Source organism: Haematobia irritans, chromosome 1, assembly GCF_050003625.1.
Source record: "Haematobia irritans isolate KBUSLIRL chromosome 1, ASM5000362v1, whole genome shotgun sequence".
NCBI classification, from domain to species: Eukaryota; Metazoa; Arthropoda; class Insecta; order Diptera; family Muscidae; genus Haematobia; species Haematobia irritans.
Window position 1 is genome coordinate 240,239,126 of NC_134397.1, and position 26,976 is coordinate 240,266,101.

At 32.6% G+C, this 26,976-nt stretch overlaps 1 protein-coding gene across 1 annotated transcript; it reads right to left on the reverse strand.

The window, feature by feature from the left end:
- Positions 1–3,812: 3,812 nt before the first annotated feature.
- Rh2 (Rhodopsin 2) lies at positions 3,813–25,812 on the reverse strand. The gene is made up of 3 exons (XM_075307636.1): positions 25,543–25,812; positions 13,517–14,007; positions 3,813–4,571 (listed from the first exon to the last, which is right to left on the reverse strand). The coding sequence occupies exons 1-3, from the start codon at positions 25,609–25,611 to the stop codon at positions 4,025–4,027; spliced, it is 1,107 nt and encodes a 368-aa protein (XP_075163751.1). The 5' UTR covers positions 25,612–25,812; the 3' UTR covers positions 3,813–4,024.
- Between the last annotated feature and the right edge of the window lie 1,164 nt (positions 25,813–26,976).

Consider the following 26,976-nt stretch of genomic DNA (forward strand, 5'->3'; position numbering starts at 1 on the left):
TGAAATAAATTATTGAAAAATTTTCTATAGAAATAAAATTTTGACAAAATTTTGTGAAGAAATAAAATTTTGAAAAAATTCTATAGATATAAAATTTTGGCAAAATTTTCTATAGAGATAAAATATTGACAAAATTTTCTATAGAAATGAAATTTTTGACAGTTTTCTATACAAATAAAATTTTCTCTAAAAATTACTATAAAAATATATAAATAAAATTTTGACCAAATTTTCTATAGAAATAAAATTTTGACCAATTTTCTATAGAAATAAAATTTTGATAAAATTTTCTATAGAAATAAAAATTTGACAAAATTTTGTGAAGAAATGAATATTTGACAAAGTTCTATAGATATAAAATTTTGGCAAATTTTTCTACTGAGATCAAATATTGACAAAATTTTCTATAGAAATAAAATATTGGCAAAATCTACTATAGAAATAATTTTGACAAAATTGTCCACAGAAATTAAATTTTGACAAAATTTTCTATGGAAATTAAATTTTGAAAATTTTTTTTGAAGAAACATAAATTTTGACAAAATTTTCTGTAGAAAAACAATTTTGACAACATTTTCTATTGAAATAAAATGTTGACCTATTTTTGATAAAAATAAAATTTTTGACAATTTTCTATAAAACTGATATTTTCTATAAAATTTACTATAGAAATAAAATTTTAACAAAATTTTCTATAGAAATAAAATTTTGACAAAATTTTCTATAGAAATAAAATTTTAACAAAATTTTCTATAGAAATAAAATTTTGAAAAAAAAATCTATAGAAATAGAATTTTAACAAAATTTTCCATAGAAATAAAATTTTGACAAATTTTTCTATAAAAATAAAATGTTGACAAATTTTTGTATAAAAATAAAATTTTGAAAAAAATTTCTATAGAAATAGAATTTTAACAAAATTTTCTATAGAAATAAAATTTTGACAAATTTTTCTATAAAAATAAAATATTGGCAAAATCTACTATAGAAATACAATTTTGACAAAATTTTCTATAGAAATAAAATTTTGGCAAAATTTCCTATAGAAACAAAATAACAAAATTTTCTATAGAAATAACATATTTACAAAATATAAAATAAAATTTTGACAAAATTTTGTATGAAAATAAAATTTTGACAAAATTTTGTAAAGAAATTAAATTTTGACAAAATTTTGTAGAGAAATAAAATTTTGTCAAAATTTTCTATAGAAATACAATTTTAACAAAATTTTCTATAGAAATAAAATTTTTGACGATTTTCTAAAAAATAAATAAAAAAGAAATAAAATTTTAACAAAATTTTCTATAGAAATAAAATTTTGACAAAATTTTCTATAGAAATAAAATTTTAACAAAATTTTCTGTAGAAATAAAATTTTGAAAAAAAAATCTATAGAAATAGAATTTTAACAAAATTTTCTATAGAAATAAAATTTTGACAAATTTTTCTATAAAAATAAAATGTTGACAAATTTTTCTATAAAAATAAAATTTTGACAAAATTTTCTATAGAAATAAAGTTTTGACAAAGTTTCTATAGAAATAAAATTTTGACAAAATTTTCTGCAAAAATAAAATTTTGACAAAATTTTCTATAGAAATAAAATTGTTGACAATTTTCTACAGAAATAACATTTTGTCAAAATTTTTTATAGAAATAAAATTTTAACAAAATTTTGTATAGAAATAAAATTTTGACAAAATTTTCTATAGAAATAGAATTTTGACAAAGTCGAGACCACATTCATCTATGAACTATGAACCTCCATCTGATCAGTGTCCGATTTTATTCTCTAATCCAAAAATTGTGTCACTATGGCCCTTAACCTACAGAATGTCGATTTGCAATATCACCCCAAGGAATTTATTTAGATGACCAAACAATGTCCTTTAAATGGTGAAGGAAATTATGCGCACACTAAAAAAAAGCATACTCGGTTCCAAAGATTTTGTCTTTACTTTAAAAAATTTGGTATTGATTCCGAGCCAAAGAAGCGGAGAATACAAGGAAGGATACTTTTAAGACACAATTCTCTTTTAAATTTAGGTTTTGTGTACTTGCTTCTAGGAAGCAAGTTTTAATTTTTCGCTTTCTCAGCTTTTTTCTTCATATGCTATAAAAGTCCTTTAAAAACGAGTTAACGGCAACATTATTTTCCAAACTAGGACTCGACTTCCAGTAGAAATTATGCTATGTCTGAAGTAAAAAACTTCTTTAAAATAAAGTTTTGAAAAACATGTCCTATATTTGAACGATTTTTTGCTTTGTTGTCAAGATGCAAAAAGACAACAAATTTAAAGACAATTTCATTAAATTTAAAGAATTTTTCTGAATTATTAAAGTCAAGTGGACCTTAGCCTAGAAATTTTTTCTTTCATGTTAAGATACCAATTTTTAAGTCAAATCACTTAATTATAAGGACAATACGACTTCATTGAAAAGTTTATCGACTTTTGGACAAGGAAAATAACTTTATTTTAGAGAAATGTGTCTCCTACGCTAAGCAACATTTGTATTCGTATTTTAAAGACATGAAATCTTTGACCTCACGACAATGTTTTTTTCAGTGCACATGCAGGTGTGTTGCAAACGGATTGACAAAGGTAGTATATCCCCCTATTAAATAATGAAGGGTATAAAAATACTTTCTAACGGCCATTTTCTTGTAGGCTTTAACTGCCACCCAGCAAAAAAAAAATTGGAAGTTCTTCCAAAGGCACAACTTTAAAAGCACTTCCACAAGATGCACTTCCAATGATGTTCTTTATTTTAACTACCCAGGAAGTTATTTTAAAGCAATTTTTTATAAATTGGGTTTTTTATACATTTAATGGGAATTTTTAACTTGGTTTGTTTCAAATAGATTAAAAACAGAGTAAGAACTCATAAATCATTTAAATTTTGTCGAAAAATATGCTAAATGCAATCTGAAAAAATTGTGAATTTTTGAAAATATTTGACAAGCGTTAGAATCCATTAAAAAATTATAAAAAATTATAAAAATTATTTATTTAACAAAATATCACAGAATTTTTTAATTTACATCTAAAACATTGAATTCGGATTACACCTAAAGAAGTGATGCAAATTCAGTGCAACGGCTGTTGAAATGGAGGAATTCCATCCTATGACAAGCCCATGTTAAATTCATCGCTTCTGCGTCAATTTTGCACTACTTCCGGATCCAAAAAGAACATTTTCGTTATTTTTTGGCGACGCTTTTTTTGCTGGGCAGTTAACAAAAAATAAATTTCAATTATCTTTTCTCCTGTTAACTTTAACTGAAAAATTTCCTGTAGTTAAGTTCCTAATTGGCATATGGAATATATAGGCAAATTGTCAGATATGTCCATAGTACGGTTTAAAATTCGTTAGCTAAGGGAGCTTCATGAAAATGGGGGTAAAAATAAGTTTTAAACTAAATGTTTAGATTTTTTCTCTTTAATCCCAAGATCCAATATCTCAGATAATTAAAAGTTTATTTCTGTAAATGAAGAATGTTTTTTTACTCTAAGGAAAATCTTCCTCAATTCAAAGAACTGCGACTTTATGCTAAATTGAATGAAAACAAATAATATGAAAATTTATGATTATTTGGTTTTGAGAAATTTGTCATAAAGCTATATTTTTTTTCAGTGCAATGTGGCTCAAGCTGTTTCAAAGTTAATTTTTATTAACTCGGTTTTCGATCTGGGCCAGTGCTTTAAATATGTTCATTTTTGGGCCAGTTTAGTTATTCATCATATACTTTGTTTAACCTGAAAAATAAGAATTGTAAGCATTACGTCCAAAACAAGATCTAAAGTATATTTAAATTTGCATTAATATTTTATTTGCTTCATTGCTTTGCTATTAAAATAATACATGTTCTTCTTTTATTTTTAGTATTTTTTCTGCTTCACAATATGTTTTTTTTTCAATTTTTGGCCATTTTTTGTTTGGCATTGCTTTGTTTTGCTTTTTTGTTCGCTTATTTCAAATAATATCATCATTTATCAAAACCATTAACACCCCGTTTAGTTTATGCTGTGGATTCAGCTTGTGATGTGGTCGTTGTCTCTGAATCTGGTTTAGGTTCCTCTGTTGAACCAAATACACACATAGGACATTTCTCTTTCAATACTAACCGATATTTAGGATGACTTATTCCATAAACTATTGGATTGTAGACAGCACTGGTTTTGGCAAATGTTGCTCCCAGGATGGTGGTTGTAGGTGTTAGACCATCAATTTTAAACAAACCATGATAGCAGATTACTAGGTAAGGTGTCCAGGCCAAAAACCACAGTGAAATTGTGGTCAATGCAACTTTGGCCAATTTTGCTTCAGCACTTTTATCACAATCTTCCGAAGACCTCAAGGATTTCACATTCATTTTTTTCGCCTGCTCACGCATAGCTTTTTCATGAGCTGACACTGCAGCTATGATGAACCAATACGAATAGCAGATCAAGAATAAAGGCGTGTAGTAAACCAATAGGGAATATGAGATTAAATATGAACGTGGATTCCAGCTACGTGTCATGTAGTCAATACTGCAAGCTGTTAAATTGCCTTCAGGAACATAACTGAAAGGTAATGACAGAAAAAAAAAAATTAATTTAACAGATACGGAGTGGAGGCTACATTGTACCCTACACAAATGCCGGTGCGAATTTTAAGTTTTTTTCCGGAGAGTCTTTATCCTACAACGAAATATTTTTATCTAATTCATTTTCGGGGGTATTAGTTATGCCTCACTGAGATTTCGGTCTGTAGATCAACCAACTTGTATTTTAAATTCCACCACTGAAATTTCGGTCTCTAATTGAAACTCTGACCTCCACAGGCTAAAGTTTTATCAATTTAACTTTAAATATAAATAATTCCATATCCAGGCCAAACACTGACAATTCAGTCTCTAACTTTATTACTGAAACTTAAATCAGAAGTGTGAGAGAGGTTGCTGTTTGTAGTTCAACCACAGACATTTCAATCTGAAGTTCTAACTCTATGGGAACCACTAACGCTTCCATCGGAATTTCTAGCACTAAGACTTCGTTCTACAGTTCTACCAAGGAGATTCAATTTATAGCACTTTGTTTTCCATTTGCAATTCAAACACAGGATATTCGATTTCCAGGTCACCTACTGAGACTTCAGACTCTAACTGAACCACTAAGGCATTGGACGGCACTTCTTTTACTGAGACTTCAATACGTCAATATGTCACTGCGAATTCGAGCTGTGGCACCGGAGGTCAAATCTGGGGATCGGTTTATATGGGGGCTATATATAATTATGGACCGATGTGGACCAATTTTTGCATGGTTGTTAGATACCATATACGAACACCATGTATCCAATTACAGCCGGATCGGATGACATTTGTTTCTCTTAGAGGCTCCGAAAGCCAAATCTGGGGATCGGTTTATATGGGGGCTATATATAATTATGCACCGATGTGGACCAATTTTTGCATGGTTGTCAGATACCATATATCAACACCATGTACCAAATTTCAGCCGGATCGGATGAAATTTGCTTCCCTTAGAGGCTCCGCAAGCCAAATCTGGGGATCGGTTTATATGGGGTCTATATATAATTATGGACCGATGTGGACCAATTTTTGCATGGTCATTAGTGAACATATACTAACACTATGTACCACATTTCAGCCGGATCGGATGAAATTTGGTTCCCTTAGAGGCTCCGCAAGCCAAATCGGGGGATCGGTTTATATGGGGGCTGTATGTAATTATGGACCGATATGGACCAATTTTTGCATGGTTGTTAGAGACCATATACTAACACCATGTACCAAATTTAAGCCGGATCGGATGAAAATTGCTTCTCTTAGAGCAATCGCAATCCAAATTTGGGGGTCCGTCTATATGGGGGATATACGTAAAAGTGGACCGATATGGCCCATTTTCAATACCATCCGACCTACATCAATAACAACTACTTGTGCCATGTTTCAAGTCGATAGCTTATTTCGTTCGAAAGTTAGCGTGATTTCAACAGACGGACGGACGGACATGCTCAGATCGACTCAGAATTTCACCACGACCCAGAATATATATACTTTATGGGGTCTTAGAGCAATATTTCGATGTGTTACAAACGGAATGACAAAGTTAATATACCCCCCATCCTATGGTGGAGGGTATAAAAAGTGGGGACTAAAACCGAAAATTGTGCATTGGCTATACACGGCAGTGGTTAGACCTAATGCAATATGGTATTGTAGTCTGGTGGCCGGCACTTCAGCAGCCGACAATTTTAGACAAAGTTCAGCGTGTGGCGTGCTTGTGTATCTCAGGCGCATTCAGTAAGACAGGAACAGATTCCCTTAATGTCATGCTGCATCCATTGCCTTTAGACATTTTGGCCAAACAGTCAAGCTGCAACAACGGCTGTGCGGTTGCGCCAGCTATCGCTGTGGTCGGAAAAAAATTACGTTCACAGTTCGGTCCTCAAAATAATGCCAGATGTGCCTAACGTAGTGGATTACACTCTGGCGAAACCACTTTTCGACAAAAAGTTTGAAACTCTAAACCCAACAGTGAGGCGTGGTGTACACAGACCCCGGGGAATAAAAGATATATAGATTTCTATACTGAAGGCTCCAAATTGGATGGACCAATGGGTTTCGGAGTATATTCCAAAGATCTGGAACTTCGAATAGCGAAAAGATTACCTGATCACTGTAGTGTTTTTCATGCTGAAATATTAGCAATAAGAGAAGTGGTGAATTGGCTAAGAAAAAGAAATGTCCCAAAAATGTTGGAATTAATATATACTCAGACAGTCAACCTGCAAAAAAATCCTTGGACTATGTGTTCCTTAACTGGAAAACGGCCATCGACTGCCGCAAATCTCTCAACATACCGGGGGACTGCGAAGCAGATGAGTTAGCAAGGCTAGGAACTACCTGACATATTCCAGGGGAACTAGAATCTGTTGGTATGTCTCTGGCAACCTGCAAGCTCTTACTGCGTTTGAAGGCCGTCATGATGGCAAATGCTCGATGGGAGAATTGCAAGGGTTGTAACGACACCAAGCAAATATGGCCCCATTTAAACTTGAACCGCACACTAGATATGCTATGTTAGTGTTCTCAAGACGTCAGATATCACTCCTGATATCTGCTATAACGGGTCGCTGCCTGATAGGTGAATATGCAAAAACTATTGGTGCGTATAATGACTATTGTACGAGCAGTCATGATGCGGAGGAAAAGGAATCAATTAAACACCTCTTGTATGAGTGTCCTGGATTTTGTGTAAGGTGTAAGCAAATTTTAGGGGCATATAGCTTTAGATTACTGGCGGACCTGGAAAACGTTAACTTAAGCAGTCTGTTAATGTTTTTGGAACAATCTGGTTGGTTCAACAAAAGAAAAAAATATAGAAGATTCAGTGGTTAAAACTAGAAGTGTCCATATGTAATAGGCACTTTTAGTTAATTGTGGTATTACAATGGACTGAATAGTCTAAGTGAGCCTGAAACTTAATCGGGCTGCCACTTTAACCTAAACACTGCCAGTCTCTAATTCAAACTCTACGTCTAAGGCCTGAAATTCCACCAGGAATTTATCCAGGAGACTTTAGTCCTGGATACGCATGCCGACGCTTTTGTTTTGAGTTTGAAATTCTCTCACAGAACCATAAGGCAGCAGTGAGTGAGAACTTGGTGCTTGTAGTTCAACCATCGATATTTCGATTTTAAGTTCCACCCCGAGACTTAGTTATCAATTCATATATTGGGAACTTGATCTCTCTAAAACGTCTATGGTTCTGTGGTTGGGTCTACATTTCTAACATTAAGATTTTGTTTCGAGTTCTACTACTGTGTCTGAATTTATATCTATTATCTGCCATTAACAGTTCGCTAGGCCACCGTGGTGCAATGGTTAGCATGCCCGCCTTGCAGACACAAGGTCGTGGGTTCGATTCCTGCTTCGACCTAACACCAAAAAGTTTTTCAGCGGTGGATTATCCCACCTCAGTAATGCTGGTGACATTTCTGAGGGTTTCAAAGCTTCTCTAAGTGGTTTCACTGCAATGTGGAACGCCGCCCGGACGCGGCTATAAAAAGGAAGTCCCTTGTCATTGAGCTTAACATGGAATCGGGCAGCACTCAGTGATAAGAAGTTCACCAATGTACCAATGTGGTATCACAATGAACTGAATAGTCTAAGTGAGCTTAATACATCGGTCTGCCACCTAACCTAACCTAACCTAGGCCATTCTATCCATGCGACTTTGCGCGATAGTCCAAGCAACTTAAATTCTATCACCGAGATTTCGGCCCCTGGTAGAAGCGGAGCGTAAAAAATTCCCCATCCAGGAGACCTCGATCTCCACATACGATTCGCAATTCAAACATCTGAAATCTTTCTAGTGGAACCACTGACGCTTCCTCATTTCTAACACTAAGGGCGTTTTCGATTCACAAAAAATATGTTGCCTTGGTGTTACACTATTTTTCCCTCATTGTATTTTCGCCCAAATGATAGTGCCATTCCAAAGTTATTGTTAATTAATAATATTATGAGGGATACAGGATACAAAATTTATGACATGCATTTCGAGAATGTTGCACCTATTTTTCCAATCGAAATCGCCATAAGACTTCGTTCTACTGTTATACCACCAACAGCGAATTTATAGCACTTCGCTTGCCATTTGCAATTCTAACACAGGAAATTCTATCTTCAGATCATCCTTCGGTTTCTAAATAAATACCTCAGTGGTTGGTTCGCAATTCTTCCACCGAGAATGTGTTACTGCGACTTCGCCCTGTGGTTAAACTGCCTAAAATTGAGTCTTCATTTCGACAACGGAGATTGCGGTATCCAAACAGAACACTGAGACTTTCGTATGCAGGTCTACGACTGAGACGTCGTTCTCTAACTATATTACTGACGCTTCGGCTTGCATCCTTGAATCAAGGAGAACCACTGATGCATTTCTAACACTAGTTCTACAGCTGAAGTTTAAGTATGTTATAACGAAATCCGATTTCATGTCAATTACTAACACTTCGGTCTCTAACTGTACAAAGGATGCTTCAGTTTGCAGTTTTTTCAGAGATATCTAAGACAGCAATCTCTCACTCATTGCTGTCTTAGATATCTCTGAAAAAACTGCAATTGCTGCTTAGTTCAATCACCGATATTTCGATCTTAAGTTCTCGGTAGAGACTTCGTTATGCAATGCAATCATCGGTAATTTGATATCTCTAGGCTCTGTATTTTTAACACCAGGACAAAAAATCGTGTATTTAGGTCTCTTGGGTTTCTAACTGAACCACTGAGGCATTGGGCCCACTGACACTTCGCTAGTCCATACTCCCACTTTGTGCTGAAGTTCACCCACCTATACTTGGGTCTTAAATTCTGGCACTGATAGTTCGGTGTCTAATTAGAATACAACGACTTCAACCTGCACCACTGAGACTACAAGTGAAGGGAGTTTAATTTCGAGATCATCCACTCAGACTTCGGACTATTGTTGTTGTAACAGCTTTTAATGTAGTTTAATCCATTTTGTTCTATGCTTGTGTAGTTCAGCTGGTAGCCAGATCAAGGAACTCTGCGACAAGGATGGGGTGTGTCCAGAGTGATTTGGTAGTGAGACGGGTAGGCTTAGCTGGGCAAGCACAAAGGTGACGAGTGTCATGTGGCCCCTGATTACAGATGGGACACACGTCAGATACGCTGCTATCAATCACTGATAAGTATGAATTGAGGCGGCTGCACTTGCCTGATCTTAGTTGGGCCAAAACTACCCTTGTCCGCCGTGGGAGGTCTCTCTCCTCCGGTGCAATGGGCGGCGGTCGGACTCCGAGAACAGGATTAACCTTGTAGCTTCTCACCGCTCATGAACCCTGTTCAGACCTGTCTGGTATGCTGCCTTATCTAGAGGCTCTCTTTTGTAACGCTGGATCTCGGCTCTAGAAGGTGAAGATTAACTCTTACATTCCTGGGTGGAGGTTGTCTATCCACAAGATGGAGATTCGGATGACAACTTCGATGGCAACCGAAGAGGTACAGCTTTGACATCATGTACTTGGATGATCTTGGTCTCCGCATAAAGGTGATACATGGGTGTATGTTATTCTACTGCGTATCGCTCGTTTGAGGTGTCCACACTGGCGCTGCATAGTTTACCACTGACCGGCCAATTGCCTTATATGTAGTTAACAAGGTTTCTTTGTCCGCATCCCAAGTGCTGCCGGCAAGCGACTTGAGGACATTGCTTCTACCGCGGAGCTTATCACAAATTGCAGTGGCATGGGCGGACGACTTAAAAAGGCTGTCGAATGTGACCCCGAGAATCTTGGGGTAATTTGTTGTCGGAATTGTTTCGCCATCGACTCTGACATTCAACTGCCTGCGTACTTCCGCCGTCCATGTAGTGAATAGTGTGCCTGAGGATTTGGCGGGAGATATCCTCAAGTTTCTTGCAGTGAAATAACTGGTAAGATCAGCGAGGTAGACATTCAATCGATCGCAAATGTCATCAACAATGGGCCCGGATGCCATGATTGTGCAATCGTCCGCATAAGACACAATCTCGATGCCGTCAGGAGGGGTGGAATCGAGGACAGGTAGAAGTTAAACAGTGCCGGAGATATCACCCCGCCCTGGGGAACTCCCTGTTTCACTCTACGGGGTTTCTTGTCCCTAGAGTTGGGTAGTTCGCGAACGAACTAGTTCAACTGAACGGATCACTGAAATGAACGGGTTGAACTAGTTCACATCAATCGTTCGTTTTCGTTCACCATGTCAATTTAGCAAACTAAACACATTGTATCAGTTTCTTCGCTCAGTTATTTTCGCTTCCCTTGGCACTGCCAAAATTTTCAGTCTTTATACTCATATCACTTTTTCCACACAGAAACTATTAGGTATTATTTTCGTATGCGTTTCTGTGGAATAAATCAACGCACGGCTAATACTCCTAACGGCTAATACTCAGCGGTGTATTATCCCACCTCAGTAATGCTGGTGACATTTCTGGGGGTTTCAAAGCTTCTTTAAGTGGTTTCACTGCAATGTGGAATGCCGTTCGGACTCGGCTATAAAAAGGAGGTCCCTTGTCATTGAGCTTAACATGGAATCGGGCAGCACTCAGTGATAAGAGAGAAGTTCACCAATGTGGTATCACAATGAACTGAATAGTCTATGTGAGCCTGCTACATCGGGCTGCCACCCAACCTAACCTTGTGTATGCAAGGCGGGCATGCTAACCATTGCACCACGGTGGCTCGGTCCCTATAATAATCTTTGGGACTTCGGTCCTCAGTTCTCCAACTAAACTGAGACTTCCATCTGTTAACCTCTCAAATTTCAGTCTGAAGTACTATCACTTAGGCAATTTTCTGCACATCGATAGTTAAACTTCTAGTTTAACCACTGAGGTTTCGCTCTTGTATTGTATTACTGAGTCTCTGGAATGGAATTTTATCGCGGTCTATAATTCTACTAACAAGTCTTTAGGTACTACGACTAAGACTTCAGTTTGCAACACATAGTTCAATGTCGACAATTACCACTCAATCCGATTATTCCGAAGAGCGGGAGTTTCTACTTCTAAACTGGCTCTATAGTCTAGCTCATATGTATGGCGAAGTTTCCACAAATACGATAGGATCACCTCATTTATTTCTATTTCGGTTCGCCTATATCTATCTATCTATATATATAAAATTCAAATTATGTTTGTTTATTTGTTTGTTTGTTTGTTTGCATGTTCCGGGTTGGCGCGAAAACGGCTGAACCGATATACTTGAAACTTTCAGAGATCGTGGGGGGCACTCATGTGCTGAAAATAGGGCACCTTATTTTTTGACATATGGTCGCGGAGAGGAACCTCCCCTTTGTCCGACTTTTTGAAAATTAAACCAAACTTGACCGATTTGCACGAAGTTTTCAGGGATAGTAGGGGGGTGATCCCTAGACAAAGATTCGCAATTTTTTTTCGAAATTTGATCGGGAGGGGGTACCTCCCCTTAAGCGACTTTTTGTTTGTTTGTATGGTCCGAGTTGGCTACGAAACGGCGGACCGATTTGCTTGAAATTTTCATTGAAGGTTGGGGTTGGCATCTAGAGAAAGATCCGCTACTTTATATTTCGCTATTTGGTGGCGGAGGGGGACCTCCCCTTTGTTCGACATTTTTTAAAGTACAGTGAAAAAACTAAAATTCTCTAAATTATCTGAGATTTACAGAGAACATGCGGTGAGGTTATTTAATTAATATCGGATACCTGATGATTTCATATGTCGACGGGGAGAGGGACCTCCCCCTTGCCCCACTTTTTGAAACTTGGAACAAAATTATGCGATTTGCTTGAAATTTTCATTGAATGTTGGGGTTGGCATCTAGACAAAAATCCTCTACATTACTTTTCGATATTTGGTCGGAGGGAGGGGGGGGGGGTTGGAACAACCCCTTTGCCCAACTTTTTTTTAAAGTACAGTGAAATTCCCCCGACTGAAATTTTACGGAAAAACTGGGCGAGGTTACGAAATTTATATCAGGTTCCTGATTTTTTAATAAAAACAAAGGGGCATAGGGAGACATCGGCTTCTCTTAAGTACATACAGAGAAACAATTAAACTTTACCGAGTTAATTGAAATTTACAGATGACTGGGGAGAGGTTACGATATTAATAGTTGATACCTGACTTTGTGATATTTGGACGGAAGAGAGGCCGCCCCTTTAGGCTTATAATTCCGATATCAGGTCGGTGTGGAGTGAAGGTGGGGAGAGGGTTCCCCTTTGTCCGTTTTTTTTTTTCTTAAATTGAAAGTAGAGGGTTGTCCATAAATGGGAACTCGGTACATAATTTTATGATTTTTGCACAAGCTTCTGCCAGACTTATTTTTAGTAACGAACTTAAATTTTCATGAAATTGGCAGCCAACATAGAGGGTTAATGCGGTAAGCTTTTTTACCACTTTTGCTTTTTCCGATTTATTGGATGGGAAACAGCAATTCTTTGTATGTTATTATAATATAGTGCTTAATTTTGAGGAGAAGGATACCTTTCCTTGACAAACCACACTTAAAATTCTCAAGAAATATAGAAGATTGTCCAACTACTTGAATACAGAACATTATTTAAAAAATTTGGAGGAAAGGGTACACCCTCTGCCAGACATTTATTAAGACGAACCGTTTTACATATGAATATCCTCCGTATTTTCGAATTTGTTTTCAGCACGAAGGATATGGTTGACTAAGTTAACGCAAATTGTTCCTACAAATATGCTTCGGAATGCGCAGCGAAGCAGGCCGGGTTACGCTAGTATGTCTATATATTTAACAACAAATGTTTTCAGAAGTAGATGAAAACTTGTCTTTTTAACATCACTCAAAAATTCAATATACTCCTCATTCAGTAGCAATGATGTAGGGTTCCGCCAAAACTGGATTTCCTCAACTATTGCCTTTTCACACTTTAGTTTTTCACTTTCTTAACAAACATATATGAAAATATCTTCTTTCGAAAACTCACCGACTCCATCCAATCAATGGCATCAATGTCCAAAATGTTGCAAACATCCATATGAATGTAATCTTCACCATAGCCAATTTCACTGTCATCGGTCGTCCAGAGACACCTTTCACTATGACATTGTAACGATCCAAGGCTATCATACACATCGACCATATCGATACACAGCCAAACATTGATCCACATATGGAATAAATGTCACACCACATTGGTCCCAAAATCCATGTTTCAAAATAAAAATTTATTATCATTACCGGTGACTGGGAGAGCATCATACAAAAATCGGAAAAGGCCAAATTTAGTACCAACAAATTCGCTGGGGTACGTAGAGATTTTGTACCGCCAAAAATGTAGACAACAACACCATTGCCACAACATGATATCACCATAATTGCCGCTGTGAAAATGCCGAATAGTTGACTGGTGGCCGAAGGCATGGGTGGAAAACGACCCCAATAGGGATTTACCAAATGGGCCATGTCAGGTGTGACCTGGAAAAAAACAGCAAGAGAAAGAGAAAATGTTTTTTACGAAGTCATAAAATTGCCACAAGTAAGGAAAGTGTTAAGTCAGACTGGGCCGACTATGATTATACCGCTTTGTAAATCTACATTTTCAATCACATATTTAAATCTGAACAGATATGGATAACAATTTTAGACTTCTACAAACTTTCATGTATTAGAGATATAGTAACATTTTAGTTATTTTACAAGTTTTTGACTTAGTAGTGGCGATTTTACAAGGAAGATGTGGGCACTTTTAGCCAATTTTTTCCAAATCGGAAGAATAAATGGGGCTTTATCTAACCCTGAGCCTCTCTATGTTAATTATGATGTCAATTGGACTAAAATCTCGTCAAATATCGGTGGTAAAAATTTAAGTATTCGAACCACACTTCCCCCGTCGAACAAACATATATATGGGGGTTATATTTAAATATGAACCGATTTTAACCAAATTTGCCAACTATTTCAGAATATTCGGAGTGAGTTGGAAATTTGGAGCTAAGAAAAGTATGCTTGTCAAATTTATTTCGTCAAAGTCTTGTGAACTGCAAGATGGTTGGAAAGACTACCTTTTCGAAATGACCACATTCATCATCAGCATCCTCTACAAGCAGCAAAACTATCAACTAATTATCAAAATAAATTCGGGTAATTCACTAAACCCAAAGTAAATTACAATTGAACCTATCGAAAAAAGATTTTTGATAGTTGGATTTGCCTAAACAAATTTACCTTTGTCAAAGTCAAATCATCCATTTACTCAACCATTATAAATAAAAATTTGAAAAAAAATTCTATATAAATAAAATTTTGAAAACATTTTCCATATAAATACAAATTTAAACAAGTATATACGGCCGTAAGTTCGGCCAGGCCGAAGCTTATGTACCCTCCATCATGGATTGCGTAGAAACTTCTTCTAAACACTGCCATCCACAATCGAATTACTTAAGTTGCGGTAACTCTTGCCGATGGCAAGGTATCTTTAAACCTCCTAACACCATCTTCTAAATTGTATGTAAGTCCATACGTGGTATATATTAAATCAAAAAAGATCGATCCAATACGTATATAATTCAGTTTGACAAAGTAGACATAAAATTTTGACAAAATTTTCTACAGAAATAAAATTTTAATAAAATTTTCTATAGAAATAACATTTTCACAAAATTTTCTATAGAAATAAAAATTTTCTATAGAAAGAAAATTTTGACACAAAATTTCTACAGAAATAAAATTTTAACAAAATGTTCTATAGAAATAAACTTTTGACAAAATTTTCTATAGAAATAAAATCTTCGTAGATTATTTTTGGCTCGAGTGGCAACCATTATTATGAACCGAATAAAATTTGAACAAAATATTCTATAGAAATAAAATTTTTACAAAATTTTCTATAGAAATAAAATTTTGACAATGATGAAAATTTTATTATGAACCGAATAAAATTTTAACAAAATTTTCTCTAGAAATAAAATTTTGACAAAATTTTCTATAGAAACAAAATTTTGGTAGATTATTTTTGGCTCTAGTGGCAACCATGATTATGAACCGATATGGACCAATTTTTGTGTGATTGGACCTATTTTGGTATGGTTGTTAGCGACCATATACTAACAACACGTTCCTAATTTGAACCGGATCGAAAGAATTTTGCTCCTCCAAGAGGCTCCGGAGGTCAAATCTGGAGAACGTTTTATATGGGGGCTATATATAATTATGGACCGATATGGACCAATCCTGGCACGGTTGTTAAAGATCATATACTAACACCATGTTCCAAATTACAACCGGATTGGATGAAATTTGCTTCTCTTGGAGACTTCGCAAGCCAAATCTGGGGATCGGTTTATATGGGGGCTATATATAATTATGAACCGATGTGGACCAATTTTTGCATGGTTGTTAGAGACCATATACCAATATCATGTACCAAATTTCAGGCGGATCGGATGAAATTTGCTTCTCCGCAAAATTTTGTCAAAATTTTATTGCCATAGAAGATTTTGTAAAAATTTTATTTCTATAGAAAATTTTGTCAACTATTTATTTCTCCAGAAAATTTTGTTAAATACTTATTTCTATAGAAAATTGTGTCATAATTTTATTCCTATAGAAAATTTTGTTAAAATATTATTTCCATAGAAAATTTTGTCAATTTTTAAAATTTTATTTCTTTAAAAATCTTTGTTAAAAATGTATTTCATTCAAAATTTTATTTCTATAGAAAATTTTGTCAAAATTTTATTTCTATAGAAAATTTTGTCAAAATTTTATTTATATACACAGAAAAAAATATCACCAAAATATTTCCAATTAAAAAGTTAATTGAAGTTGACAATTTTTTCAATTAATAAATTCATTGATACAATTAACTTTTTAATCATGATAGAAACATTAAGTTAATTAAGTCAATGATTGAAATTTTTAAAATGTTTAATTAAAAAATTAATTGATACAATTAACTTTTTAATCAAGTTCGGAAGACTAATTCAGTTAAAACAAGTATGTACGGCCGTAAGTTCGGCCAGGCCGAAGCTTATGTACCCTCCATCATGGATTGCGTAGAGACTTCTTCTAAACACTGCCATCCACAATCGAATTACTTGAGTTGCGGTAACGCTTGCCGATGGCAAGGTATCTTAAAACCTCCTAACACCGTCTTCTAAATTGTATGTAAGTCCATACGTGGTATGTTTTAAATCAAAAAAAAAAGATCGATCCAATACGTATATAATTCAGTTTGACAAAGTAGACATAAAATTTTGACAAAATTTTCTACAGAAATAAAATTTTAACAAAATTTTCTACAGAAATAAAATTTTCACAAAATTTTCTATAGAAATAAAAATTTTCACAAAATTTTCTATAGAAAGAAAATTTTGACAAAAATGTCTACAGAAATAAAATTTTAACAAAATTTTCTATAGAAATAAACTTTTGACAAATTTTTCTATAAAAATAAAATCTTGGTAGATTATTTTTGGCTCGAGTGGCAACCATAATTATGAACCGAATAAAATTTGAACAAAATTTTCTATAGAAATAAAATTTTGACAATGATGAAAATTTTATTATGAACCGAATAAAATTTTAACAAAATTTTCTCTAGAAATAAAATTTTGACAAAATTTTCTATAGAAATAAAATTTTGGTAGATTATTTTTGGCTCAGTGGCAAACATGATTATGAACCGATATGGACCAATTTTTGTGTGATTGGACCAATTTTGGTATGTTTGTTAGCGACCATATACTAACACCACGTTCCTAATTTGAACCGGATCGGATGAATTGTGCTCCTCCAAGAGGCTCCGGAGGTCAAATCTGGAGAACGTTTTATATGGGGGCTATATATAATTATGGACCGATATGGACCAATTTTTGCACGGTTGCTAGAGACCATATACCAATACCATGTACCAAATTTCAGCCGGATCGGATGAAATTTGCTTCTCTTAGAGGCTCCGCAACCCAAATCTGGGGATCGGTTTATATGTGCGCTATATATAATTATGGACCGATGTGGACCAATTTTTGCACGGTTGCTAGGGACCATATACCAATACCATGTACCAAATTTCAGCCGGATCGGATGCAATTTGCTTCTCTTTGAGGCTTCGCAAGCCAAATGTGGAGATCGGTTTATATAGGGGCTATATATTGACCGATGTGGACCACTTTTTGCATGATTGTTTGAGACCATATACCAACACCATGTACCAAATTTCAGCCGGATCGGATGACATATGGTTCTCTTAGAGGCTCCACAAGCCAAATCTGGGGATCGGTTTATATGGGGGCTATATATAATTATGGACCGATGTGGACCAATTTTTGCATGGTTGTTAGAGACCATATACCAACATCATGTACCAAATTTCAGACGGATCGGATGAAATTTGCTTCTCTTTGGGGCTCCGCAAGCCAAATATGGGGATCGGTTTATATGGGGGCTATATATAATTATGGACCGATGTGGACCAATTTTTGCATGATTGTTAGAGACCATATACCAACACCACGTACCAAATTTCAGCCGGATCGGATGAAATATGCTTCTCTTAGAGGCTCCACAAGCCAAATCTGGGGATCGGTTTATATGGGGGCTATATATAATTATGGACCGATGTGGACCAATTTTTGCATGATTGTTAGAGACCATATACCAACACCATGTAGCAAATTTCAGCCGGATCGGATGAAATATGCTTCTCTTAGAGGCTCCACAAGCCAAATCTGGGGATCGGTTTATATGGGGGCTATATATAATTATGGACCGATGTGGACCAATTTTTGCATGGTTGTTAGAGACCATATACCAACATCATGTACCAAATTTCAGCCGGATCGGATGAAATTTGCTTCTCTTTGAGGCTCCGCAAGCCAAATCTGGGGATCGGTTTATATGGGGGCTATATATAATTATGGACCGATATGGACCAATTTTTTCATGGTTTTTAGAGACCATATACCAACACCATATACCAAATTTCAGCCGGATCGGATGAAATATGCGTCTGTTAGAGGCTCCACAAGCCAAATCTGAGGGTCCCTTTATATGGGGGCTATACGTAAAAGTGGACCGATATGGCCCATTTTCAATACCATCCGACCTACATCGATAACAACTACTTGTGCCAAGTTTCAAGTCGATAGCTTGTTTCGTTCGGAAGTTAGCGTGATTTCAACAGACGGACGGACGGACGGACGGACGGACGGACGGACGGACGGACGGACGGACATGCTTAGATCGACTCAGAATTTCACCACGACCCAGAATATATATACTTTATGGGGTCTTAGAGCAATATTTCGATGTGTTACAAACGGAATGACAAAGTTAATATACCCCCATCCTATGATGGAGGGTATAAAAAGTGCTGATTTTTTTAAATTTTTAATTAAAAATGTATTTCAAACAATCATTTGTTAATCCAAATAAAAACTCTAAGCCAATCTAACTAAGTAATTAAAAATAGTTACCCTTTTTAATTAATAAATTAATTGCGTTTTGCAATCAACATCAATTAAATTTTTAATTGAATCAATTAAAAAATTAATTGAATTTTGCTGAAAAAATCAATTAATTTTTTAATCAAGAATTTTTTCTATGCCCAATTAAAACTGTGATTGATACTATCATTTTCGTGATTGAAGACATTTCAATTAAAAAATTAATTGGATCAATTAATTTGGTGATTGAATCAGAGAAAAAATTTTTTGTGTGTAGAAAATTTTGTAAAAATTTTATTTCTGTAGAAGATTTTGTCAAAATTTTATTTCTATAGAAAATTTTGTCATAATTTTATTCCTATAGAAAATTTTGTCAATTTTTAAAATTTTATTTATTTAAAAGACTTTGTCAAAATTTTACTTTGATAGAAAATTTTGTTAAAATTTTATTGCCATAGATAATTCAAATTAAATTTTTATCAAATTTTGTTGCCATAGAAAATTTTGTAAAAATTTTATTTCTATAGAAAATTTTGTCAAAATTTTATTTCTATAGAAACTTTTGTCAAATATTTAATTCTATGTTGTCAATTTTTAAAATTTGACTTCTTTAAAAACTCTTGTCAAAATTTTATTCGCATAGAAAATTTTTCAAAATTTTATTTATATAGAAAAGTTTGTCAAAATGTTATTGTCATAGAAGATTTTGTAAAAATATTATTTCTATAGAAAATTTTGTTAATTTTTAAAAATTTATTTTAAAAAATCTGTTTCTATACTTTACAAAATTTTCTATAGAAATAAAATTTTGACAATGATGAAAATTTTATTATGAACCGAATAAAATTTTAACAAAATTTTCTCTAGAAATAAAATTTTGACAAAATTTTCTATAGAAACAAAATTTTGGTAGATTATTTTTGGCTCTAGTGGCAACCATGATTATGAACCGATATGGACCAATTTTTGTGTGATTGGACCTATTTTGGTATGGTTGTTAGCGACCATATACTAACACCACGTTCCTAATTTGAACCGGATCGAAAGAATTTTGCTCCTCCAAGAGGCTCCGGAGGTCAAATCTGGAGAACGTTTTATATGGGGGCTATATATAATTATGGACCGATATGGACCAATTCTGGCACGGTTGTTAAAGATCATATACTAACACCATGTTCCAAATTACAACCGGATTGGATGAAATTTGCTTCTCTTGGAGACTTCGCAAGCCAAATCTGGGGATCGGTTTATATGGGGGCTATATATAATTATGAACCGATGTGGACCAATTTTTGCATGGTTGTTAGAGACCATATACCAATATCATGTACCAAATTTCAGGCGGATCGGATGAAATTTGCTTCTCCGCAACCCAAATCTAGCAATCGGTTTATATATGGGCTATATATAATTATGGACCGATGTGGACCAATTTTTGCACGGTTGTTAGAGACCATATACCAATATCATGTACCAAATTTCAGGCGGATCGGATGAAATTTGCTTCTCTTTGAGGCTCCGCAACCCAAATCTAGGAATCGGTTTATATGGGGGCTATATATAATTATGGACCGATGTGGACCAATTTTTGCATGGTTGTTAGAGACCATATACCAACACCATGTACCAAATTTCAGCCGGATCGGATGAAATATGCTTCTGTTAGAGGCTCCACAAACCAAATCTGAGGGTCCCTTTATATGGGGGCTATACGTAAAAGTGGACCGATATGGCCCATTTTCAATACCATCCGACCTACATCGATAACAACTACTTGTGCCAAGTTTCAAGTCGATAGCTTGTTTCGTTCGGAAGTTAGCGTGATTTCAACAGACGGACGGACGGACATGCTCAGATCGACTCAGAATTTCACCACGACCCAGAATATATATACTTTATGGGGTCTTAGAGCAATATTTCGATGTGTTACAAACGGAATGACAAAGTTAATATATCCCCATCCTATGATGGAGGGTATAAAAAAATCTATACACATAAAATTTTGACAAAATTTTCTATAGAAGTAAAATTTTGACAAAATTTTCTCTAGAAATAAATCTTTTACAAATAAATCTTTTTTATATAGAAATAAAATATTGACAAAAATTTTTAATGAAATAACATTTAAAAAATTGACAAAATTTTCTATAGAAATAAAATTTTCACAAAATTTTTCTATGGCAACAAAATGTTGACGAAATTATCTATAAAAATAAAATTTTGACAAAATTTTCTATTTAAATAAAATTTTGACAACGTTTTCTATAAAAAAAAAATTTCAAAACTTTCTTATATAGAAATAATAGTTTTACAAAATTGTGTATGGCAATAAAATTTTGACACAAATTTCTATTGAAATAAAATTTTCACAAACAAAATTTTAAAAATTGACAAAATTTTCTATGTAAATAATATTTTAACAAAATTTTCTTAGTAATAAAATTATGACAAAATGTTCTATAGAAATAAAATTTTGACAAAGTTTTCTATAGAAATGAAATTTTTACAAAATCTTCTATGGCAAAAAATTTTCTACATAAATAAAATTTTGACAAAATTTTCTATAAAAATAAAATTTTGACAAAATTTTCTATAGAAATAAAATTTTAACAAGGTTTCTATCTAAATAGAATTTTGACAACGTTTTCTATAGAAATCAAATGGTGTCAAAATTTCCTATAGAAATAATAGTTTTACAAAATTGTGTATGGCAATAAAATTTTGACAAAATTTTCTATAGAAATAAAGTATAGAAACAGATTTTTTAAAATAAATTTTTAAAAATTAACAAAATTTTCTATAGAAATAATATTTTTACAAAATCTTCTATGACAATAACATTTTGACAAACTTTTCTATATAAATAAAATTTTGAAAAATTTTCTATGCGAATAAAATTTTGACAAGAGTTTTTAAAGAAATCAAATTTTAAAAATTGACAACATAGAATTAAATATTTGACAAAAGTTTCTATAGAAATAAAATTTTGACAAAATTTTCTATAGAAATAAAATTTTTACAAAATTTTCTATGGCAACAAAATTTGATAAAAATTTAATTTGGATTATCTATGGCAATAAAATTTTAACAAAATTTTCTATCAAAGTAAAATTTTGACAAAGTCTTTTAAATAAATAAAATTTTAAAAATTGACAAAATTTTCTATAGGAATAAAATTATGACAAAATTTTCTATAGAAATAAAATTTTGACAAAATCTTCTACAGAAATAAAATTTTTACAAAATTTTCTATATAAATAAAATTTTGACAAAATTTTCTATAGAAATAAAATTTTGACAAAATGAAATACATTTTTGACAAAGATTTTTAAAGAAATAAAATTTTAAAAATTGACAAAATTTTCTATGGAAATAATATTTTAACAAAATTTTCTATAGGACTAAAATTATGACTCAATTTTCTATAGAAATAAATATTTGACAAAATTTTCTATAGAAATAAAATTTTTACAAAATCTTCTATGGCAATAAAATTGTCTATATAATATAACAAAATTGTGTATATAAATAAAATTTTGCAAATTTTTCTATGGGATTAAAATTTTGACAAAGTTTTTTAAAGAAATCAAATTTTAAAAATTGGCAACATTTTCTATAGAAACAAAATTTGGCAGAATTTTCTATAGAAATAAAATTTTGACAAAATTTTCTAACGAAATAAAATTTAGACAAAATTCTCTATAGAAGAAATTTTAACAAAATATTCGACAGAAATAAAATTTTGCCAAAATTTTTCTATGGTAATACAATTTTGACAAAATTTTCTATAAAAATAAAATTTTGACAAAATTTTCTATCAAAATAAAATTTTGACAAAATTTTCTATAGAAGAAATTTTAACAAAATATTCGACAGAAATAAAAATTGGACAAAATTTTTCTATGTTAATTCAATTTTGACAAAATTTTCTATAAAAATAAAATTTTGACAAAATGTTCTATCAAAATGAAATTTTGACAAAATTTTCTATCAAAATAAAATTTTGACAAAGTTTTTTAAAGAAATAAAATTTTAAAAATTGACTAAATTTTCTATATAAATAAAATTTTGACAAAATTATATATAGAAATAAAATGTTGACAACATTTTCTATCAAAATAAAATTTTGACAAAGTTTTTTAAAGAAATAAAATTTTAAAAATTGACAAAATTTTCTATATAAATAAAATTTTGACAAAATTATATATAGAAATAAAATGTTGACAACATTTTCTATGGCAATAAAATTTTGACACAAATGTCTATATAAATAAAATTTTGACAAAAATTTCTATGGAAATAAAATTTAGACAACGTTTTGTAAAGAAATATAATTTAAAAAATTTACAAGATTTTCTATAGAAATAAAATTTTGACAAAATTTTTTATAGAAATAAAATGTTGACAAAATTTTCTATATAAATAAAATTTTGACAACTTTTGGCAATAAAATTTTGACAAAAATATCTATAAAAATAGAATTTTGACAAACATTTCTATGGAAATAAAATTTTGACAAAGTTTTGTAAAGAAATACAGTTTAAAAAATGTACAAGATTTTCTATAGAAATAAAATGTTGACAAAATTGTGTATAAAAATAAAATTTTGACAAAATTTTCTATTGCAATAAAATTTTGACAAAAATTTCTTTAGTTGACTAAAATTTCTGTAGAAAGAAAATTTAGACAAATTTGTCTATGGAAATAAAATGTTGACAACTGTTTCAATATCTTTAAAAATTTTCGTGGTCAGTATTATGGTGGTATTATCAAAGTCCATTGTGAGGGAGTTCTGTCCTTTTGACAAAATTTTCTATCAAAATAAAATTTTGACAAAGTTTTTTAAAGAAATAAAATTTAAAAAATTGACAAAATTTTCTATATAAATAAAATTTTGACAAAATTGTGTATAGAAATAAAATTTTGTCAACATTTTCTATGGCAATAAAATTTTGACAAAAATGTCTATATAAATAAAATTTTGACAAAAATTTCTATGGAAATAAATTTTTGACAAAGTTTTGTAAAGAATTAGAATTTAAAAAATTTACAAGATTTTCTATAGAAATAAAATTTTGACAAAATTTTTTATAGAAATAAAATGTTGACAAAATTTTCTATATAAATAAAATTTTGACAAAAATATCTATAGAAATAAAATTTTGACAAACATTTCTATGGAAATGCAATTTTGACAAAATTGTGTATAAAAATAAAATTTTGACAAAATTTTCTATTGCAATAAAATTTTGACAAAAATTTCTTTAGTTGACTAAAATTTCTGTAGGAAGAAAATTTAGACAAATTTGTCTATGGAAATAAAATGTTGACAACTGTTTCAATATCTTTAAAAATTTTCGTGGTCAGTATTATGGTGGTATTATCAAAGTCCATTGTGAGGAAGTTCTCCCCTTTTATTAACTTTCTCTTGGTAGTACAAGATTTCTGTCGAAAAAAAACATATTTTTCATACTAAACACCAAAACTTGATCACAAACTTCAAAAAAAAATTTAATTTGGTAGATTTTAGGTAAAATTGTCTTCAAATTTTGGTAGTTTATTTTTAGCACTAGTCGCAGCCGTAATTGCAATATCTCACAACTTTAAGGTATATGCCCCATATAAACCGTATTATATTAGGGTACATTCTGCAAGAGCAAATTTCATACGATCCGGTTGAAATTCGGTACATAATGTTAATATATGCGCTCTAACAACCATACAAAAATTTGTCCATATCGATCCATAATTCCCATGAAAACTGACCCCTCAAAATTTAACTTCAGAAGCCTCATGGACGAATAAATTGCATCTGATCCTATTGAAATTACTTGCACTGTTTCCACAACCTAAGTAATTCGATTGTATATGGCAGTCTTTTGGCCATAGTGGCGGGTACATAAGATTCGACCGTATTTAATCCCTATTTCCAATTAATGACGTATTTATTATTATTATTTTCGCAATTTAAGCATTTTCAGTTAAAAATTTAATTGAACCAAATAATTTCGTTATTAATTCAGAGAGCAATTTTCTGTGTATCTTTGTTAATATATTGGAAAACGAGAACGAAAATCCCATAAATAAAATCTGTATGCCAATTTTAATATTTTAGAGACTTGATTTGAAGCTAGAAGAATTCGCATCTTTGGGCTCTGAGCCAATATCAAATTCCTTAAAGGAAGTTTAAAATTCTTGGGTCCAAGTAAACATTTTTGAGTGCACGATTTTTTTTTTTTTTTTTTTTTGTTTATTTTTTGAGATGTGAAAAGTGAAATTTAAGACCATCCCTAGAAAAAACTTTTTTGGATTTATATTAACAGTAATGACTTGGATAGGTTAAGTTAAGTGGCAGCCCGATTTCAGGCTCACTTATACTATTCTGACTATTGTCCATGACTTGGGAAGAACTTTCATTTTTTTTTTTTGTAGTTGATCGTTCATATTTTTGCCATGCCTTTTTTCACTTATGTCCTTAATTGAATAAAACTCAAATCCTTTATTAAATCACAAATATTTATATACACAAATATACACACGCACACACACCATCCTTACTTACTCTATCCAATACAGAGCCATTGCCCATTTGAGCCTCAAAACGGGGTGATTTGAAGTAATCCAACTCCATGCTGTTGTTCAATATTCACCTCCAACACCCACAATTTCGATTTGGAATAAAAATAAAAATTTAATTTATCAATTAGAGTATAATTTCCATTTAAATAATCCAATTTCCATTTAGATTTATGAATCCACCGTGTCAAACGTGCTCACAAAATTCCACTTTGTATAACGCGGCCGTCGAGTGTTATTGAAATAATTTCGAATTTTATCAAAGAGCCTTCATGACATCGACAGCCTTTTTATAGCAAAACAAAAACTATTGAGTGGTCAATTACTTTGTGGCATTTTTTGCAGTTAATTCGATTAGCAATGATATGTGTCTGAAAAAAAAACACACACACACACAAAATGCTGGAAGACTGCTGCAGACATCAAATCTATGCAACCACAAAACAAAAATCTCATTTAATATTAAAAGCTTAAAAAACAAGGCATAAATCCTCACGCAATCACAGCGACAAACCCAGTCATGCTAAATAGCATTCATTCTTTTAGACAATGCAGCCCTAATGCTGATTGGGTATGTGTGTGTGTGTGTGTGTGTGTGTTTGTGTGGACATGGCATGCATTAATTACTGTCAATGTAACAGCTGAGTAGCCATTGTTGTGGGATTGCTTTATGGGCATTTTATTAGATTGTTGAACAGCTTGCCACAGACAATGGCTTATGATTGCAGTGTTTTAGCTTCACAGTAGTTTTGTGGGCATGTCATAGAGAACGTTTTATTCGGCAATTATTTGAAATAGATTTGTATTCAAATATTTGAGAATCGTTTGCACCATATGCTCATATACGACTACTATTACTCTACACATGAGAAAAGGGAAAAATTCTAAGCCGTTATAAACATGTCCGTCTGTCTGTTTGTCTGTCGTAATCACAATACAGCCTTCAATAAAGGCGCTATATTCTTGAAATTTAGCAGAGATTCGTATTTTTTCTGCACGTAGCCCAAGTACGAAAATGGTGTATATCGACCCATGTTATATATATATCGGACTCATATTGACCGATCTCGCGATTTATCTTTTTGGGCGTATAAACAGCTCAATTTTTATCCGTGCTGTGCCGAATATGGAACATGTCTGTCCATGTTTTGGTATAGACCCCATATAGACCGACTTACCGATTTGACTTGTTAGGCGCCTAGACACTTCAATTTTTATTTTATTTGGCTGAAATTCAAAACGTAGAGCTACTTTACTACAGGCCGACCTTAATACTGTATACGCTTCTTTAATATAGTACTCTTCGATACACTTTTTGTACTGACTTGAGTTGTCCTCCAATCTTTGATAAGAAAAAAATCCCCTTTGGTATTTCTGGGATGTTCTGAGGAAAATATTTGGTCCCAAAAAACACTGTGCA

What these genes read in the sequence shown, in the direction of transcription:
- Rh2 (XM_075307636.1), bottom strand. Translation starts at nt 25,611, where the DNA reads ATGGAGTTGGATTACTTCAAATCACCCCGTTTTGAGGCTCAAATGGGC. An exon ending in ATGGCTCTGTATTGGATAGA is followed by an intron (nt 14,008 to 25,542) that starts GTAAGTAAGGAT and finishes GTTTTTTTCCAG; the next exon opens with GTCACACCTGACATGGCCCA. An exon ending in CCATTGATTGGATGGAGTCG is followed by an intron (nt 4,572 to 13,516) that starts GTGAGTTTTCGA and finishes ATTACCTTTCAG; the next exon opens with TTATGTTCCTGAAGGCAATT.